Source organism: Micromesistius poutassou (genome assembly GCF_964030765.1).
Source record: "Micromesistius poutassou genome assembly, chromosome: 7".
In the NCBI taxonomy this organism is placed as follows: domain Eukaryota; kingdom Metazoa; phylum Chordata; class Actinopteri; order Gadiformes; family Gadidae; genus Micromesistius; species Micromesistius poutassou.
In genome coordinates, this window is record NC_140277.1 from 16,468,966 (window position 1) to 16,489,910 (window position 20,945).

A 20,945-nucleotide genomic window follows, 5' to 3' on the forward strand; every position below is an offset into this window, starting at 1 on the left:
TAATCAGTCCTCCTTTCAAGGTGCTATTGGGGTTTGCAAAGGGGAAAAGGCGTCATGTGGTGTAGGGGTCCTGGCTCGGAGACACTCGGGTCTGACTCTGAGACACTCCGGTCTGGCTCGGAGACACTCGGGTCTGACTCTGAAACACTCCGGTCTGGCTCGGAGACACTCGGGTCTGGCTCGGAGACACTAAGGTCTGGCTCGAAGATACTCGGGTCTGGCTCGGAGACACTCGGGTCTGAACGCCCTCGAAAGTGAAACTTTGTTGAATGCAACAAAGTTGTTCTCCTTTTAACGGACTGGGCGACTGGCGGCAGAAGTTCAACTCGAACTCGAAGTCCTCTCGTACTTGTAAGAACTGCATTTGAACTCGTAAGAATCATCCGTGCAGACGATTCTTTAAGTGCGACATCAGCTCAAGAACCCGACCACCTTCATCCTCCTCCTCCTCCTCCTCCTCCTCACAGGTAAAACGTGTTGTTCTGCTCATCATGGTACTGAGCTAATGATCAATGATCTAATGATCAATGATCTGTTCAGACGTGCTCAACACAGTCGAAGCTCCAGGCTGCTCACCGTGCAGCTGAAGTAACGGTCCGCTCCGTCTCGCTCTGTGGAGGCCAGACTTCCTCTTCCTCAACCCCATGTTCGAGGCTACCTCGTTCGGTGTGTGTGTGTGTGTGTGTGTGTGTGTGTGTGTGTGTGTGTGTGTGTGTGTGTGTGTGTGTGTGTGTGTGTGTGTGTGTGTGTGTGTTTTAATGGTTCACACTCTTAGTTCGCTGAGCATCACAAACTATTTCGATGATATTACAAATAGACTGCTTTGAATTTCGAGCTGTGAAGCGCTTTTCCTGCCGGTGTTTAGGGATCGTATAAAAGCTGCATGCAGAAATATGACTGCAATCTTATTTAAATGACAGGACGATTAGTAGTAATCAATACCACTCAGATACACACACACTCCTGATCTAACCCTTCAATGGATTTGATTGATAATTTGATATTTGTTTTTATGGATTGCCATCAAACCCTTTTATATATACAGTATGTCATAAGTGGTGTGAATATGTTGCTCATGGTCGCTTGTATTTTCAATAGCTCCTTACATTGGTATAGATTGGCCTTAAAACACGTTTATATTCTCCCAGCATACTTTCACACACATTCAACACACAATAAAATATAGACACTCATTGTTGATTGTGTGGATGTGCAAATTAAAGGCAGCGCTTCTGATCACAATACAAATATTTGTCAGATGTATTCCCAGGAAAAAAAGTATTTTCAGGTCAATATGGAATTCAATTTTCCACGTTTATTGCCTATGAAATTCTATGTAAGAAAATAATCAAATGTATTGATTGATACTATTTTATATTGATAAATAAATGAACAAGTCAGGAGAAACAAATTATTTTGTAGCCTGTACATTAGTGTATTTGATCCAAACATCTCCTCAACAATCAATAATCTCATCTCAACCTAAATGACAAAAATGTATATATTTTTGAAAAACAACATGTGTTTGTGTAGGACTACAGGTCTCTGGTCTACTATGGATGAGGAGAGAGAGGAGGGGGGTCCTACCTCTAAGATCACTCTGTCTGGGGAACATGGCCGCCAGAGCAAAGCTAAGAGGTAAGAAGAGGATCTCTCACTGTCTGTGACTGTTGTCCATCTCAGAGCTCAGCAGTGAAACATCATGACACCATCATTAGTCTGAGTAAAAGCTGTGTGTGTGTGTGTTGTGTTGAAGCCCAGAGCAGCAGGAGAGAGCAGACTCCCCTGGACCCAGCTGTGTCTCCATGAAGAGTGACCGCTCTATGGATATACCTGTTAGGTTTAAAGATGGATGCCCCTCCAGAGAGGAGAGGTAGGAGTTTCATACAGACGATGAAAACAGACCAGTTGGTTGTTATCAGATTTTACTGATCAGATGCAACAAGGCTAGCCTGGTTCCGCCCGCCTCCGTACTTCCGCTCAATTTTCATTTCACTTCAGTACTAGGTCTGGGAGTGCTGTATGTTCAAACGATTTCTTTTCCCTCAAGTTTGTCCCTCCAATCAGCGAACAGGAGGCGCGGCCTGAGAACAGTGACGTACAGGTTGTGCGCGTGCGCGCGCGTGTGTGTGTGTGTGTGTGTGTGTGTCTGTGTGTGTGTGTGTGTGTGTGTGTGTGTGTGTGTGTGTGTGTGTGTGTGTTTTAATGGTTCACACTCTTAGTTCGCTGAGCATCACAAACTATTTAGATGATATTACAAATAGACTGCTTTGAATTTCGAGCTGTGAAGCGCTTTTCCTGCCGGTGTTTAGGGATCGTGTAAAAGCTGCATGCAGAAATATGACTGCAATCTTATTTAAATGACAGGACGATTAGTAGTAATCAATACCACTCAGATACACACACACTCCTGATCTAACCCTTCAATGGATTTGATATTTGATATTAGTTTTTATGGATTGCCATCAAACCCTTTTATATATACAGTATGTCATAAGTGGTGTGAATATGTTGCTCATGGTCGCTTGTATTTTCAATAGCTCCTTACATTGGTATAGATTGGCCTTAAAACACGTTTATATTCTCCCAGCATACTTTCACACACATTCAACACACAATAAAATATAGACACTCATTGTTGATTGTGTGGATGTGCAAATTAAAGGTAGTGCTTCTGATCACAATACAAATATTTGTCAGATGTATTCCCAGGAAAAAAAGTATTTTCAGGTCAATATGGAATTCAATTTTCCACGTTTATTGCCTATGAAATTCTATGTAAGAAAATAATCAAATGTATTGATTGATACTATTTTATATTGATAAATAAATGAACAAGTCAGGAGAAACAAATTATTTTGTAGCCTGTACATTAGTGTATTTGATCCAAACATCTCCTCAACAATCAATAATCTCATCTCAACCTAAATGACAAAAATGTATATATTTTTGAAAAACAACATGTTGTGTTTGTGTAGGACTACAGGTCTCTGGTCTACTATGGATGAGGAGAGAGAGGAGGGGGGTCCTACCTCTAAGATCACTCTGTCTGGGGAACATGGCCGCCAGAGCAAAGCTAAGAGGTAAGAAGAGGATCTCTCACTGTCTGTGACTGTTGTCCATCTCAGAGCTCAGCAGTGAAACATCATGACACCATCATTAGTCTGAGTAAAAGCTGTGTGTGTGTGTGTTGTGTTGAAGCCCAGAGCAGCAGGAGAGAGCAGACTCCCCTGGACCCAGCTGTGTCTCCATGAAGAGTGACCGCTCTATGGATATACCTGTTAGGTTTAAAGATGGATGCCCCTCCAGAGAGGAGAGGTAGGAGTTTCATACAGACGATGAAAACAGACCAGTTGGTTGTTATCAGATTTTACTGATCAGATGCAACAAGGCTAGCCTGGTTCCGCCTGCCTCCGTACTTCCGCTCAATTTTCATTTCACTTCAGTACTAGGTCTGGGAGTGCTGTATGTTCGAACGATTTCTTTTCCCTCAAGTTTGTCCCTCCAATCAGCGAACAGGAGGCGCGGCCTGAGAACAGTGACGTACAGGTCGTGCGCGAGTTTCAGTTGTAGTCAAACGAATACCAGGAAGCAGCAGGAAGACCATGGAGAAAGCTATTCGGTCTGTTGTGGAAACTCTGCCGAATATAGATAAATGAAAGCCAGATTTTTTTTTTTTTCAAGATGTTGTGGCGCTTCTTTCCACGGGATTTGGGAAAAGTTGAATTTTCCAGCTGGCTCCGTTAGTGGTGAAGGAGTTTGCTAAGCATGAAATACGTCACGACCAAACATTAGCGATTGGTTAAGGCAGATCCGGAGTGGCACTGGGCAGAGCCAATAGGTTTTAAACTTCAACAGCACCCGCCTTCAAGTGAGAAATCGTTTGTCTCTATAGCAGTTCTAGACCATCGGTATGAATGAAATTAGTACGAAGGTCTAGTTAGGACTAGGCTACAACAAGGCAGGAGAAAATAAATAGTTGTGGACCTTCAAACTCTGTTGATTCAGTGTTTTCTCTCTGGACTTCACATCCAGTAATCAGAGTAGTGTTTCTAGTGATGTTCACCTGCTCTTTGTGTGTGTGTGTGTGTGTGTGTGTGTGTGTGTGTGTGTGTGTGTGTGTGTGTGTGTGTGTGTGTGTGTGTGTGTGTGTGTGTGTGTGTGTGCCTCCCCTGGACCCAGCTGTGTCTCCATGAAGAGTGACCGCTCTATGGAATATCCTCCTGACCTTAAAGATGGACGCCCCTCCAGAGAGGAGAGGTAGGGGTTTTAAACAGACGATGAAACAGACCACTTGATATCTGACCCATATCTGAGTTCATCAGAACAGTTTCTCCCCCGGCTTGTCATCAAAATATGCATCAGTTGTTCTTCAGCCTGAGTACTACTGGAGTTGACGTCTTTCAGCAAGATGACCCTGCTCCTCGTACCTCCAGCTCACTCACTTTCTGTCACAAGTCTCTTTGGATGAAGGAGAAAATACGACCCCCACTTTTTAAAGAGTAATTTCTGGAAAAATATTTTTTTAAGATCAAATCAGTTTTCATCAAGAAAATCATTTTATTTGAAAATCATAATAATTAAAACAGTTTGTTTTCTCCAAAACTTGCTCACACACCGCAACAGAGGAGAGAGCAAACAAAAGTACTTTTTCTCAAAGTACGGAAACTGTTAGGGCCCAGCTCCTACGGGGAAAGGGAATCAGCATGGAACCACAAGAAGTCGGTCAAATGAAAGGCATTCATCACCAGGAAGATGGAATGGAGATCGACTTTTAAAAGTCTAGACCCCGAATACAAGACAACCACACTTTGTCAGAAGCAATTCCAGGGAAAAAAACTCATCCTATAATCAGGTCAATACAGTAGTTCTCGTGTAGAGTATTCTACGTGTATTGCCTATGAAATTATATTTAAGAAAATAATAAAAGTTATTGATTGATACTATTTCATATATATAAATAAAGGAACGAGTTAGGAGAAATGTTTTTTAACAAATTATTTCATAGCCTGTGCATTTGTGTATTTGGTCCAAACATCTCCACAATAATCAGTAATCTCATCTCAACCAAGATGATATTTGTGTGCATGTTTGTGTGTGTGTGTGTGTGTGTGTGTGTTCTCTCCATAGACACCAGAGGAGGTCAAAGGCTCCCAGTGGTCCATCTGTACAGCAGCAGCACACAGAGTTGAAGGTGTGTAAATGTACAACACTGAGTTCAGTCATGAATGACATGTGACCAACATCTCTCCTGGAGCTAACAGTCTCCAGGCTTCCCTCTTCAGACGAGCAGGACGTGAGACAGATGGTTCTGATGTCCTCAGTTAGTTCACATTAAAGTTTTCATTGATGTTTGTTCTGTTCCAGCGGATCAAGGAGAACACACACGCTTTTCTAGACAAGGAGGTGGAGAAGCTCTGGAGGGTTCTCTTCCCAGATTACCCACAATGCTCAGAGAGCCAGAGGGAGGAGGAGGAGGTGGATGGTGAGGAAGAGGAGCAGAGGAGGCGCGCCATAGAGGGAGTGGAAGACATCACACTGCTCTGCATGAAGCAGTTGAAGCTGGAGGAGATGGCCGACACACTGAGGAGCAGTAAGATACTCTTATTTTTAGGACAGATTACGAAGATACTTTTTTGGATCAGTAAGATACAGTAAGATAGTCTTACTTTGAAAAGAGATCAGGAATATAATCTTATTTTGAAAACTGATTAGGGAGATATCCTTATTTTGAAAACTTATTTTGAATATGCTCTTTTTTTAAACACCAGTAAATGACTGTTGGTTGAATTTTTTTTTTCATATTTCATATTTATCATATTTTGATAATTTGACAAACAATTTTTGATAGTTTGTATACTTTCTTCATTTGTCATCTAATTTAGAAAAAGTTGCTGCTGAGTGCCAACATAAGATCAAGGCTTATCTGAAGGAGAAGACCCAGTGTGTGTTTGAGGGACTCGCTAAAGCAGGAGAGTCAAGACCACTGAATGAGATCTACACAGAGCTCTACATCACAGAGGGCGGCAGTGGAGAGGTCAACAAGGAACATGAGGTCAGACTGATTGAAACAGCTTCCAGGAAACCAGCCAAGGAGGAAACACCAATCAGATGTGAAGACATCTTTAAACCCTTACCTAGACAAGATCAACCAATCCGGACAATAATGACAACTGGAGTGGCCGGCATTGGTAAAACCATCTTAACACACAAGTTCACTCTGGACTGGGCTGAAGGCAAAACCAACCACGACATACACTTCATATTTCCTTTCACTTTCAGAGAGCTGAATTTACTGAGAGATAAAAGGTTTAGCTTGGTGGAACTTCTTCATCACTTCTTTATCAAAGCAAAAGAAACTGGAATCTGCAGATACGACCGGTACCAAGTTGTCTTCATCTTGGATGGTCTGGATGAGTGTCGACTTCCTCTGGACTTCCAGAACAACCCGATCTGTACTGATGTCACAGAGTCTACTTCGGTGGACGTGCTGCTGACAAACCTCATCAGGGGCAACCTGCTTCCCTCTGCTCACATCTGGATAACTACACGCCCTGCGGCAGCCAATCAGATCCCTGCTGATTGTGTTGACATGGTGACAGAGGTGAGAGGGTTCACAGACCCACAAAAGGAGGAGTACTTCAGGAAGAGATTCAGAGAGGAGAAGCTGGCCAGCAGGATCATCTCCCACGTCAAGACATCACGAAGCCTTCACATCATGTGTCATATCCCAGTCTTCTGTTGGATCAGTGCTACAGTTCTGGAGGACATCTTCAAAACATCCCAGGGTGAAGAAGAGATGCCCAAGACCATGACTCAGATGTACAGCCACTTCCTGAGGGTTCAGTCCATACAGGGGGAGAGGAAGTATCATGGGAGAGCTGAAACAGATCATCACTGGAGTTCAGAGAGCAGGGAGATCATTGTTTCTCTGGGAAAACTGTCTTTTAACCAGCTGGAGAAAGGCAACCTGATCTTCTACGAGGCAGACCTGGCAGAGTGTGGCATCGATATCAGAGCAGCCTCAGAGTACACAGGAGTGTTCACCCAGATCTTTAAAGAGGAGTGTGGGCTGTACCAGAACAAGGTGTTCTGCTTTGTCCATCTGAGCATCCAGGAGTTTCTGGCTGCCCTTTATGTCTTTAAGACCTTCATCAACAGTGGTGTCAATCTGATCTCAGAGGAACAACCAACCTGGTCTCTTAATACAAATAAATATTATCTCTTCTATGAGAAGACTGTGGACAAGGCCTTACAGAGTGAGAACGGACACCTGGACTTGTTCCTTCGCTTCCTCCTGGGCCTCTCTCTGGAGACCAATCAGAATCTCCTACAAGGCCTGCTGGGACAGACAGGAAGTAGCTCACAGACCAATCCGAACACAAAGTCTTTAATCAAGAACAGGATAGGTGGAGATCTCTCTCCAGAGAGAAGCATCAATCTGTTCTACTGTCTGAATGAGCTGATCTCTCTCCTCTGCTCAGTGGTCAGCTCTGGTCTTCATCTTACTGTCATCAGACGAGGAGCTGGAGGTGTTTGACCTGAAGAAATACTCTGCTTCAGAGGAGGGTCTTCTGAGGCTGCTGCCAGTGGCCAAAGCCTCCAAAACATATCTGTAGGTTCATTTATGAGATGTATTACAAAACACAACACAGTATACATAATACTAGAATATAAAAGTTTTATCAACATACAAAACATCTCTGTAGTTTAACTTATAACATGTATTACAAAATACATAATACTAGAATATAAGTTGTAATAATATACAAACCATCTCTGTAGGTTCATTAATAACATGTATTACAATACACAACACAATATACATAATACTAGAAGTTAAAATATATACAAAATAATAATAATAATAATAATATACAAAACATTTCAGTATGTGTTCTAAGACCTTGTATTACAAGGTAACACATGCAACACAATAATATTAGAATAATATAAACATGAACAATACATGTCTGTTGGTCCAGGCATAACAAATATACTCACTTATAACAAATATAAGTATACAGAGACATAGTTATATGATACAAAGATATTTACCTTGTTTAAAGTATACATTTGGCATTTATTTAAAGGTTATACCACCAGGTGTGAGTGTGATTAGCCGTTAAAAAACGGCAAATCACACTCATACCTGGTGGTATAACCTTTAAATAAAAGCTGAACTGACATATATTCAATCAACTTCATGTTAATAGTGATATGATTTCTGAAGAGTTACATGTTCCCGTCTGTTTTTGTTTTGTTTAAAGGTTGAATGGCTGCCATCTGTCAGAGAGATGTTGTGAAGCTCTGGCCTCAGTTCTCAGCTCCAACTCTAGTCTGAGAGAGCTGGACCTGAGTAACAATGATCTGCAGGATTCAGGAGTGAAGCTGCTCTCTGCTGGACTGGGGAGTCCACACTGTACACTGGAAACTCTCAGGTCAGTTTTACATAATGTGCAAACAGTTACAAAAAAAGGTTCCAAATCAGAAGACATTTGACTGATTTCAAGTCTCCATAAATGATTGTTTAAGTTCTAAGTTACATTTTTGGATTGTTGAGGAAATATTTTGGATGTTCTGACCATAGACTGGATAGCTTTTGACTCTCGCCAATACATACTGGTCTTTTCCGTGTTGTGTTGAACGTGTGTGTGTGTGTGTGTGTGTGTGTGTGTGTGTGTGTGTGTGTGTGTGTGTGTGTGTGTGTGTGTGTGCGCAGGTTGTCTGGCTGCCTGGTCACACAGGAAGGCTGTTTTTCTCTGGCCTCAGCTCTGAGCTCCAACCCCTCCCATCTGAGAGAGCTGGACCTGAGCTACAATCACCCAGGAGACTCAGGAGCTGCGCTGCTCTCTGCTGGACTGGAGGATCCACGCTGGAGACTGGACACTCTCAGGTATGGAGAGGACAGTTCACCACTCAGGGACAATGTCTCCTACAAGGATCAGTGGACCATGTTACCGTTATAAAACTAGATAATGTGCTCTCATTTAGAAACAACAGTTATGTTAATGTTTCAGTTTTTGAAGACGGCATGCTGCTCTCTCTTTGTTAACATGTGAATAATGTTTCCCTGTCTAATGACAACATGCTGCTCTCTCTTTGTTAACATGTGAATAATGTTTCCCTGTCTAAAGACAACATGCTGCTCTCTCTTTGTTAACATGTGAATAATGTTTCCCTGTCTAAAGACAACATGCTGCTCTCTCTTTGTTAACATGTGCATAATGTTTCCCTGTCTAAACACAACATGCTGCTCTCTCTTTGTTAACATGTGCATAATGTTTCCCTGTCTAAACACAACATGCTGCTCTCTCTTTGTCTCCCCAGTGTGGAGCACGGTGGAGTGTGGAGGATGAAACCAGCTCCACAGAGATGTAAGTGTCTGTTTAGTTTGATTAATCTCAACACACACTAACTATAGAGATGGAAAGTCCATCCACACAGCAGGAGGCGACGTTGGTTCAGTCAAATCATCCTGGGAATGTAGATGATGGTGGACATCACCTTCATCAAACTGTTGATGTATAATAATTATATTCTAGAATAATCTATATTCAGTTCTCGTTTGATATTTGCTTCCTAGTGAATGTTACGCAGCATTAAGAAATATTAACCGTGAGCAGCCAGCCGTACGAGGGCTGAAACGTGTGCGAGTTTGACCCCCGTTTGACCCCCAGAGCTCCGATGCTACGTGCCCCCCCATCCCCCCCCATCCCAGCTCCGCCCGTTTCCTCTGCGCGGTCTGGGTCTTTGTTCAGATTGAGTCACATCGGCCTTTCAGTTACGAGCAGAACTAGAAGACCGTGTAGCCTTCAGCCAACCAGCTTTAGTAGATCTAAGGCCCAGACAGGGCCAGTGCTTTAGTAGATCTAAGGCCCAGACAGGACCAGTGCTTTAGTAGATCTAAGGCCCAGACAGGACCAGTGCTTTAGTAGATCTAAGGCCCAGACAGGACACCCCGAGTGCTTTTCATTTAGGGAAACACAAGGAAGGTCTTACATTGTTTAGGAGATGAGGTAGGATATAATAATAATAACAATGATGACATTAACCTTTCTAATTACATAATTAGATGAAAGAACAAATAGAGCAGTTGAGTACAGCAATGTGTGTCGACACAACTAGTTGTGCGATGTTTAAACAATGACATTCAACAATCAATTTGAGAGACATATTTGTTTGAGACTGTAGCAGAGACGATGCTACAGTCCAGCTAGGGGACTACTAGTGGGCTCCTCTAGACAAGGACGCAGGGTGGTGGTGTTGAAGCCGGGTTAGAGTACGTTTTGTAGATAGTGATACCTGGCCTGGTGCTCCATGCTGCCATGCAGGAGATCTCTCCCTGAGTGTGTGTGGTGACGGCTGCTTTAACCTGTGCACACTGATTACTCAATGTACAACAGGTGTGCAGCCTCACCAGCCCCAGAGTCCAGACTGACTGGGCCAGGTGAGGCTGCTTCAACAGCCCTCATCCACACACTCCACAGACACATTTCATATATTAGGTGTGTGCCTCTTTAAGATACTGTTGGCTATATAGTGTAAACAGAACTGCTCTTTACACTTTACATTATTCTTCAGTGATTCATTGATTCATTTATATTTTATCAAATCAAATGATCGGAGACCAAATAACAGGTAGGCTGTAGACAAAGGGTGTTGTTGAAGAAAATTAATTTATTTAATCATTGCTTTTTTAAACATATGACGTGATGGCATTAAATCAACTAAAGGAAATGGAACAAAATAGAAAGAAAAGCCGAACTAAACCGAACTCCGGGGGAACAACCAACTCTCTCAGTCCCGACCAGAAATAAAAGGTTAGGTGAGTCTTCCGGGTCCTCTAACTTCTGCTCTAACTAACCTTAACTAGATAACGTGTAAACCCATTGTCCAGTCTTTATTAGCTACCTGCTATAGTCTAATAAATCCCCCACTGGAAGGGTGTCAGGCCAAGTACGGCAGATACCACTCGTGTCACTTTATAACTTTTATTGCGCACACAAACACAATAAGCACACTAGGTAGCCTAACTGCTACCGCTAAGCTAGCGTTAGTTAGTAAGTTAGTGACAGTTGCTGGAAAGTTCTACACCCATCACCAACCATCAACGCTACACAAGTGTCCCAATGAAAGTATAACAAAGAATGATCCCACATGGGAATGAGTGCTGAACAGCAACTGGTAACACAAATGATCAACACAAAGGATCAACACAAAGGCCGCGAGGTGCCGGCGTGGCACAGCGCCAAACCGTCTTGTGATTGCAGTGCGGAAGCGGGAGAATCCGCCAGACATCGGGATAGGCTGTTTTTATATCCAATGCCCCGCCCACAATCAGGACGGCGGCGGGAACAACCAGCCTGTAGGGAACAGAGAGCGGAGGACTGTTAAGGGCTGGTTATGGTCCCACGTTCACGCAACGCAAGGGGGTTATGGACCCCTTACGTCTTTGCGGACTCTCCTTGCGTCCACAAGAGTGTCTAGTTGCAGACTCATGGGGGATTCTAGGAGCTCCACTGTAGAACGGAAATACGTCACCTCCACTTGAATAGACCACTTGAATGGGAAATAACATGGGGTATGAATGATCGTACATAACAAACTCTGTAGGTGGCGACGAAGTAAAAGCTCCGTCACGTTTTGAACTACACACTTTTTCCATCTAGTTTCGACTGGCTTTTTGGATTGTCGGTGCAGTTAAAGTAGTAAACAATTATAAATTGCTATTTTAACGACACCAATGGTTTGTTATGGACGACCATTCATAAACCCCATTTCCCGTAGACATTTGACCGAGGGAACCGGAGCCTCGGAGGCGAGACTTATTCTTCAGAGGTCTATAAGGAAGTAAGTTGTAAACAACGTGAAACAATAACAAGACCGCTAAATGTATGTGAAATAGATCATAACTAATACAGAAACATCAGGGTATTGCAATGTTCTGTAATTGGATGTTTTACGTATTTTATCAAATTTCAGTGAACAAATTATTCACGACAAGAGTCAAATGAAAGACGATTACTCTGTAATGTATAATTTTACTTAAATCCTTTATCATCAAAGCATGACAAACTTACATCTGTATAATTTACAAGCCTCTCAAGAGATGTGGTCGATTGGAGTGTTGTATTAGTCCAATAGGGCAACAGGGGGCAGCAGAGTGGCTGGAGGCGCGTCATAGATAGTGGAGGTGACGTATTTCCGTTCTACAGTGGAGCTCCCAGAATCCCCCATGAGTCTGCAACCAGACCCCTCTCCCACCGCAAGGGCCTGATGTGCGCCTCCCAAAAATTGTAACCTTCCGTCGAGGCGACGCAGCAGCAAGGGCTGTGATTGGTCCGCTCACTAAAACCTGACGCAGGACCATAAAGGTTCACGACTGCGTCGAAGCGTCTGCGGGGTCCTTGCGTTGCGTCGACGTGGAACCATAAAGAGCCCTTTAGTCTGCCCTATAATAACGGAACAGCCCCTCATAGTGTTGCAGTACGGTATACCGATACTGAAACCATGTCACAATACCCGCCATTTAAACGCTACCATACCACATGTTATTAGTAGTGCTACTCTAACAGTGAGTTTGTTAAAGGGGACATATTATGAAAACAACTCTTTTCCTGGGATTTGGGGTGTTGTTTTTAGTTGTTTATCATCCGAGGCGCACATAGCTTTTGGCCGTGATATTAGATATTATATTATATAGATACCTATATATTAGATAATGTATTATTATTATTATTATTATTATTATTATTATTATTATTATTATATTATATAGATATAGAGCTCAGGGAGTCCGCAAACTGCAACAATCACTTCTCCTCCATGCTGTGGTTCACTCTGACAGCTCATTGGTCAATGGGCAGCAGCTCATTTCCATGAAATCTACAGACACCAGAAACAGCACATTGTGAAGGGACTGAAACAGAGGGGAATAGCGGTAGGCGAGATTTTTCCAGCAAACAGCTTCAAAAACATTTCTGGAATGCATTTCTGTTTTCTGGAACTCATATGCTATGTTTACTTGTTGAGAAAACACCATAATATGTCCTCTTTTAGACCTATTTCCTATGAATTGCTTGGATGTCTGACTGTGTGTGTGTGTGTGTGTGTGTGTGTGTGTAGTGCTTTGTGGTCATCAGTTACTATTTTCTCTCATATGGACGCTAGCTTTCCTTTGAGAACCGGAGGCCTTTCTGCCAGTTACTCTATGTACCGACCGCACGTCGTCTTAGTCTCTCTTGGCTTATTTCATTCACCGAACATCGAGTGGAGGATATCTATGAAAGAACGTTCAACACTGAACGATGGTAACAGTGTCTTGTTCTCCCCTCAGATGCCTGTGAACTCACACTGGACCCAAACACAGCCCCCACACTCCTCTCTCTGTCTGAGGACAACAGAAAGGTGACGGAGGTTAAAGAGGACCAGCCGTATCCTGATCACCCAGAGAGATTTGACCGCTGGCTCCAGGTGTTGGGAAGAGAGGTTCTGACTGGTCGCTGTTACTGGGAGGTAGAGAGGGAAGGAGGTGTTGATGTGGGAGTGACATACAGAGGAATCAGAAGGAGAGGAGATAGTGTTGACAGCAAGATTGGAGGGAACAACAAGTCCTGGAGTCTTTGTTGTGAGGATGACCGTTACTCTGCCTGGCACAACAATATAACAACAGCCATCCGTCTCCCCCCCCCGGGCTCTAACAGAGTAGGAGTGTATCTGGACCGGCCTTCTGGCACTCTGTCCTTCTACAGAGTGTCCCCAGGTGAAGGAGGGTCCTTAGACACACTGACACACATCCACACCTTCCAGACCTCCTTCACCCAGGAGGACCTCCTCCCTGGGTTTGGGTTTATGACTAATGGTACCTCAGTCTCTCTGAGTCAGTTGTATTGACACACACACACACACGTGTAACGTGCGTTGTGTGTTTCTCGTGCAGTATTTACTGGGACACTCAGCATGGGATGCAGCGGGTTTTATTGCCTGCACAATGGGGCAGCAAACATGTAGACAAAGGTTTAAACATTAAACTGGTCCGCCTGCAGCAGATACCGTCTTTTCTGCTGCTTCCATTATGATGTGTTATATAAACAAGTAAACACAAATAATTAATATATATAATTACTATGGCAATACATACAAATAATAACACAACATCCATTTTAAATGATAATCGCGCTGAACAACGCTCATAAACAGGTGCGCTCTCCGCTCGTGTGGCGACCAATGGTATTGCATGTAAGACACAATAATGGCGGCGACACACACAAGGGAGATTCGAAAACATACACGAGACATAGAACTAAAACAACTTATTGGTTACCTGCACAATGGGTCAGCAAACATGTAGACAAAGGTTTAAACATTAAACTGGTCCGCCTAGACAAAATAAATACAATAAGACAACTTGCACAACAGCCATGCAAACGTGCAACCGAAAAAACAAAATCAAATAAAAGAAACAATACTATGCCAAATATCTCAATAAAGTGAGTTAAATGATGGCATATAAGTTAAACATGACTATTAATGATTCTTTTAGGCGGACATGTTTCCTACTCAACCTACCTGCAGCAGATACCCTCTTTTCTGCTGCAGGATACCCAGAATGCAAAACTGTACAGAAGTATCAAAATAAAAGTCTTGACCCAATGACACAGGATTGTGTCATTGGGAACTACTATTTTAATTATTTAATTGACTCCGTTACACACGCACACACACACACACACACACACACACACACAGAAGGAAGCGGCCGGTCTCGTCCTAGTCCTCCTCCTGGTCTAGTCCTCCTCCTGGTCTGGTCCTCCTCCTGGTCTATTCCTCCTCCTGGTATGGTACTAGTCCTGGTCTGGTCCTCCTCCTGGTCTAGTCCTCCTCCTGGTCTGGTCCTCCTCCTGGTCCTCCTCCTGGTCTGGTCCTCCTCCTGGTCTAGTCCTCCTCCTGGTCTGGTCCTCCTCCTGGTCAACAGGGCGGCTTTTAGAGCCACCTGGTGAGTTAATACCGCAACTGCATCTAGTGTTCCTATTGGTGCAGCCTACATCTAGTGTTCCTATTGGTGCAGCCTACAGCTAGTGTTCCTATTGGTGCAGCCTACATCTAGTGTTCCTATTGGTGCAGCCTACAGCTAGTGTTCATATTGGTGCAGCCTACATCTAGTGTTCCTATCGGTGCAGCCTACATGCCTCCGCAGAGATAAATAGATCTAAGCTGGAGGCGGGAACACGTGAGCCATGTGGCAAACCTTTTTTCTATTTTCATGTTTGATGGTTCTGGGCCCCGTTTCCCAAAAGCATCGTTAGCCTAACGACGTCGTTAACACCGTCGTACGATCATCGCAGAATTTTCGGACCGTTTCCCGAAAGCATCGTTACGTAACGACGTCGTTAAAACCCTCGTAGCTAACGACGCCTACAGGGGTACTCGTTAAGCACTAGGATGCATCGTTACTATAGCCTCAGTGGAGTCACCAGCTGGACATTCCGTGTATTGGATGTGTTTTATTAAAACACGTCATCCAATACCACTGAATATCCAGCTGGCGCTATTTCGCAATACCCCAAAAACAGTGGTTCCCGCATATATATTACTCGTAGACTACTGTTAGATTTAAACAGCAAAGACAGAGACATGTTAGAAGTCAACACAAATATAATTTATTGCAGCAATTTAAAATTCCAAAAATAAATGTACCGATGAAACGCCACGTCACAAGGCAACCCTATCACAAGGCATATAATAAAATCAAATGATTCCGTTGCTCGTGTGGGAGGTCGCTTGCGAGCGGCACTTGCTGTCTCCCTCTGATTTTAATTCAACCATCGTGGTTAAAATGTCCTCATATTGATCAATGACAGAAGACATACTGTATATGAATCATGCTGAAACCAGCGGGTGTCGGATAATTTCTGCAGGCGTTTTTTGTTGCGATTGTTTGACATAAAGCACTGTAGGCGCGTCGGTGAGGCTGTGATGAAGTTCACTATTTATTGGACCGTGTCTAGACAGTTACGAACTCCCTGACCTTAGTGGAGTGCACAATCGCCAAGTTGAGAGAGTGGTTTTCTGTACGTAGACTGCTGCGGGAAACTGTGCTGCGATGCGTGCCATTCCCGCTTACATTGCCCGCACCATCATACCCCCTGCCCAACAATATGGGCAGGAATCGATCTAGACCAGCAACAGCAATAGCCATGTCAATGCCTCTGTGTTTGAATGATAATGAATGAATGGAACGTTGCATTTTTAATGTTGACACCAAAGTTTCTAGAGAGTGCGCGGCGCGTCAATCACTGAATGAATGAATGAATGAAACGGAATGCAGGAATCAGAGAAAGTCTGCCCTCTTTGCGGCGCAAAGCATGTTTCAGAAATCAGCACATTTAAATAAATGCTATAGGCCTAGTTGTCACACAGACACATGCTATTTTTTATTTTTTTTATATGGAATTATTTCAGGGGAGAAAATGCCGTGGAACAATGTAGGCTACGCACGGTGCGTTCGGGATTAGGACTGATAGGCCTATAGCATATGTCGGCCTAGACCAAATCAATTGTGTTTTAATATTTGTAGCATTCATATTAGTCTATTCTTTTCGTAGGCTACTCTGCTGTTGGCCTTGATGGGGAGATATTTTTTTGCTGCCACAAAATATACTTTAATCCAACAACATTCCTGCGTCTCTCCCCTTCTACGGAGCCCATTTCAGCACTGTGTCAGTAGACAGCTACAATCCTACGACGTCGTAAGAGCAGAGCACGCGCGTTCATGTTAAGATGAGTTTCGGGAAACGCTCCCCTAAAATTAACGATGCTGCGTGAGATCCATCGTACGATGGATCGTACGAGCGTGGATCCATCGTACGTTATCGGGAAACGGGGCCCTGGCTTGTTTTGTACTAACCGGTGTTGTGCATTTCAAACGTAAATATGACGTATGTAATTGGAAAGTCACAGGCATTTATGTGCAGTAATGGTAATTCAATTTATGAGTAGCACTTTTAGCCGCAAGTTTAGCTAAGGCTAATTGGCTAGCTGTAAACTAGCTTGCTCTCGCTCATAATTTTTGGTTTTTATTTTAGATCGTAATTATCATACTTTTTGTTGCACAGGTCTGAATACTAATGATTGCAGTCACACACTGTTGACACGGTGTATGTGTGTGTGTGTGTGTGTGTGTGTGTGTGTGTGTGTGTGTGTGTGTGTGTGTGTGTGTGTGTGTGTGTCATCATTTTGTACCAGGTAGGCCTTATTAAATGTAGGGTTCACATGTTGGAAATGAACTGTAATTCACCACTATACGATCACATGTTTGATGGAGAATGTACGTATGAATGTATTTTCTATCAGTCACAATAAAGAAGAAGATAAATATATCTAAGCTGGGGGTCTGAACACTCATGAGTTCAGTCACACACTGTTGACGCAATGTGTGTGTCATCATGTTGTACCAGAATAAAGAGGACCAGAGTGAGAGCAGGTCCTGTGTCGCTGTGTCGTCCTTCCCTCGTCGTAGACAACCAAGTCTGCGGACAAACACAACGGTTACACATGACATATTACTATGAGACAACGGGGTGAATAACACGGGAAAACGGGAGAAACCAGGAGACAAATGCACGTATTCACTGTTTACGAGACGGATGTGTTTTTGGGGCTGCGTTCCAACAGTGTCCGCTAGGGGGAGACAAACACACAACGGTCAACGGCCTTTCTCCTTGTAAAGCCTGATAATGGAATGATAAAATGCAAAATATAGACATCAAACCTCTAGTTCTTTAGATTGGGAAATCATCAACGCGTTATATTAATCCTAATGGGGGGCAGTTGATGTCATTACATCACGCACAGATTCACAAATTAATTTATTGTGGGGCCAAGAACAAAGCCCCAAAACACTGTTGCGAAAACAGTTAATGCGTCCGTGGCCTACTGGTTAAAGAGTTGGACCAGTAACAGAGTCTCACTCCGGCCAAAACCAAAAGTTGGCAACCTTTTGAATGTAATGTTTATATTTTTGTGTTTCAATGTTCCTTGTTGAATTGTGTCTCTTCTTTATACCAATAAATCCTGGATGTTGTAGTTTCACTCTTAAAAACACGTCATTCTGGATCCTTCTTGTGCGGCAGCCATCTTAGGTTGTAGTTTTTAAGTAGCCACCTAATAATGATTGAATAATATAATTCTTTATTGTCATTGCACAGGATACATTGAAATTGGATGGCAGTCCTCTTGATGCTTTATAAAAAAAATAGTTAGTTAAATAGTAAAAAGAATACAGAACAATACAATGTCCAGCTATACACAGAAAACCCCCCTCTACCCTCCCACATCCCCACACACACATTGGCATACATTCTCCAGTGCATGCTTAAAGTGACAGTGAGGTAGCATTGAAAAGAGGATGTACGTCCTCCAATGACACGCCCTCTGGTGATGTCACTGTCTCTCAACACCTACAAAACGTCTAGTAGGAGTGAGGAGACTGTGACATCACAAGAGGGCGTGTTACAGGCACCTCTTGATGCCAACAAAACCGTTCCTAACGAGAGGAGATATGTGTTATTTAAATGAGTTTGGCTGCCAGTCAGGAGAAGGCCTCACCAGGAAATAGCTGCTGCTGGAACTGCCCTAACGACCGACTGACACCATGAGACACATCTTCATCAGGGAGAAACCGACTCCAGCCTTAAGATACAGACCAGCACATATGAAGATTAGATTAGATTAGAATGGACAACATGGACCTGCCACCCTTATGGACCCTTTATTACATTATTGAATACATTCAGTTATTATAATAATATTTATGATAATTTAACATCATTTATTTATTTATTACATTTCTCTTATTTTATGTCCAGTTTTTTCCTTTCTTACTCTTAAAATTGAGCAGAAACAGTGAAGAAGCTGAGATCTAAATCGATACAAACCTCTACTGTTTTAACCTTCTGTGTTTAAAATGCTTTTCCAATGAAAACACATTAAGGTGAAGGTCAACTAATGTGAAGGTTAGCTGACCTTCACATTAAGGTGAAGGTCAGCCACCGTCTCGCTGAGTTTGAGCTCAACAGAGTGATGTTATGAATGGAGGCGCGGCCGCCACAGGTTTGGCATAAGGAAGAAAACGTGTGGTGAGGATTTGATCTTTGTGAGATTGTACTGATCACCTGGAGCACAGGAGAGGCCTTCTCTAGGTCACGTGTTTCTATTCTCTACATTATCTACATTTCTCTCTTCATGGAAATCATGGGAACACTTTACAATAAGGGTGCATTAATTAACCATTAATTAACATTAGTTAATGCAGTCATGAGCATTAACAGTTAATGAATAGTAATCATTTAATTATGGTGTTCATGTTTACTAACAGTGTCCATATGAACTAAATACACATGTGAGCAATGTGTCTTTAGTTCCCCATGCTATATAACAATGGTTATTACTGCATTTACTAATGTTAATTAATAGTTACTATACCATTAGTTAAATGTTAGTTAATGCGTATAACTGCATTCATTAATGTTAATGAATGTTTCATTAATGTATGGTAAAGTGCTGATGAAATCCTGGTATTTATTTTCTGTAACTGAGGAGGACATGTGAAGCGATGCATCAGTGACTGAGTGTCTCTATCTGCTGTTTGAACCATCAAGTGTCTCTTTGTATTTCTCTGAGCTTCTAGACATCACAGCTCTGTCCATCGTTCATATTTTAATAAAGTGGTTATTCTTCATCACTGAGTGAAGTTATGGAACAGCAGCCTATAAGAGGTTAGTCTGACAGGAGTTTAAACTGGGAGGGGAACTGGACCAACTGGTTGGTTCATAACATCATTCTTTCCTTGTTGTTGTGTTGGACGGTTTGGTGCTGAGCTCTTCATCACAGCAGGGAGAAGACGAGGTACTGTAGTCAACACGCTCTGAATATCATAATTCATAGGTTGGGTTATATTTATGAAAACATAATGTGATGTAATGTTACTGCTTTGTAAACTTTAGTCTACTTGACACTTCTGACGTTAATTAATTGGTTTGTATGTCGACATTTACTTGCATGAAAACTGTATTCATCTTTATTCTAACTATTTATCAAACAAGGATTTGAATATTATGTCTAATATCATTAACACTAATACGACTTGTATAATTATCATAATACAATTTATAAGTATTTTGTTTCAATTGTATTATCATGATATGTGTTACAATTATTATTATTATTATTATTATTATTGAGTTATTATATTATTATTATTATTATTGATATTATTATTATTACTATTATAATGATCCTTTTAATTGTATTATTATTCTCATTATCATCATCATTGTCATTGTGCGTGAGGAAGAGGGCCAGATCTGGGGATGTGGGTGTGGTCTAAACGTCATGAGGAAGTCTGTTTAAGGTCGTCAGTCAGACTGGTTCAACAGGACAGAAAACCTCAGAGGATGATTTCCTCATAGTGAGCGTATCTGTCTTCTGGTTCCCCTGCAGACGCACTTGAAGCCCTGAGAGACGTTCTGTGTGAGTGATAAAGTTATCAGTGGTTTGTAGTAAACACTGGGCGGCGTCTCCACGTCTTTCCCCTCGTAGAGACTGAGAGCAGCAATGAACAGCAATGAGCGGCAATGAGCAGTAGTGGCGGACTTAAGGGGGGGGCAGGGGGGGGCGACCACCCCCCTCGTGCCTCAATGGTTGAAAAAGCGCGCTAAAGTGCCCTCAAGAGTGACAAAAACGAGAGGAAGTGCCTTATTGGCTGCCCTTTACACGTGCAAAAAATGATTGGGTGCCCTCTAGGGTGCCCCTTCATACAATAAATGATGATGATGTGCCCTCTAGAGAAACGTGCCTTAATGAGGGCCCTGCTAGTGCCCTTCTGCCCGTCCGGTGCCTCCATGGTTGAAAAAGTGTTGCTAAAGTGCCCTCTACAGGGGTGA

At 42.7% G+C, this 20,945-nt stretch overlaps 1 protein-coding gene across 1 annotated transcript; it reads left to right on the plus strand.

Moving 5' to 3' along the window:
- The first annotated feature begins 210 nt into the window (after nucleotides 1-210).
- LOC311350523 (NLR family CARD domain-containing protein 3-like) lies at nucleotides 211-16,400 on the plus strand. Its single transcript, XM_084470559.1, is given in 14 exon segments — nucleotides 211-467; nucleotides 1,534-1,638; nucleotides 1,757-1,873; nucleotides 2,979-3,083; nucleotides 3,202-3,318; nucleotides 4,183-4,260; nucleotides 5,131-5,194; nucleotides 5,368-5,593; nucleotides 5,886-7,464; nucleotides 7,466-7,615; nucleotides 8,271-8,441; nucleotides 8,723-8,896; nucleotides 9,331-9,377; nucleotides 13,340-16,400. Coding segments are annotated over 13 exon segments (3,468 nt in total). The 5' UTR covers nucleotides 211-467; nucleotides 1,534-1,555; the 3' UTR covers nucleotides 13,897-16,400.
- The last annotated feature ends 4,545 nt before the right edge of the window (nucleotides 16,401-20,945 follow it).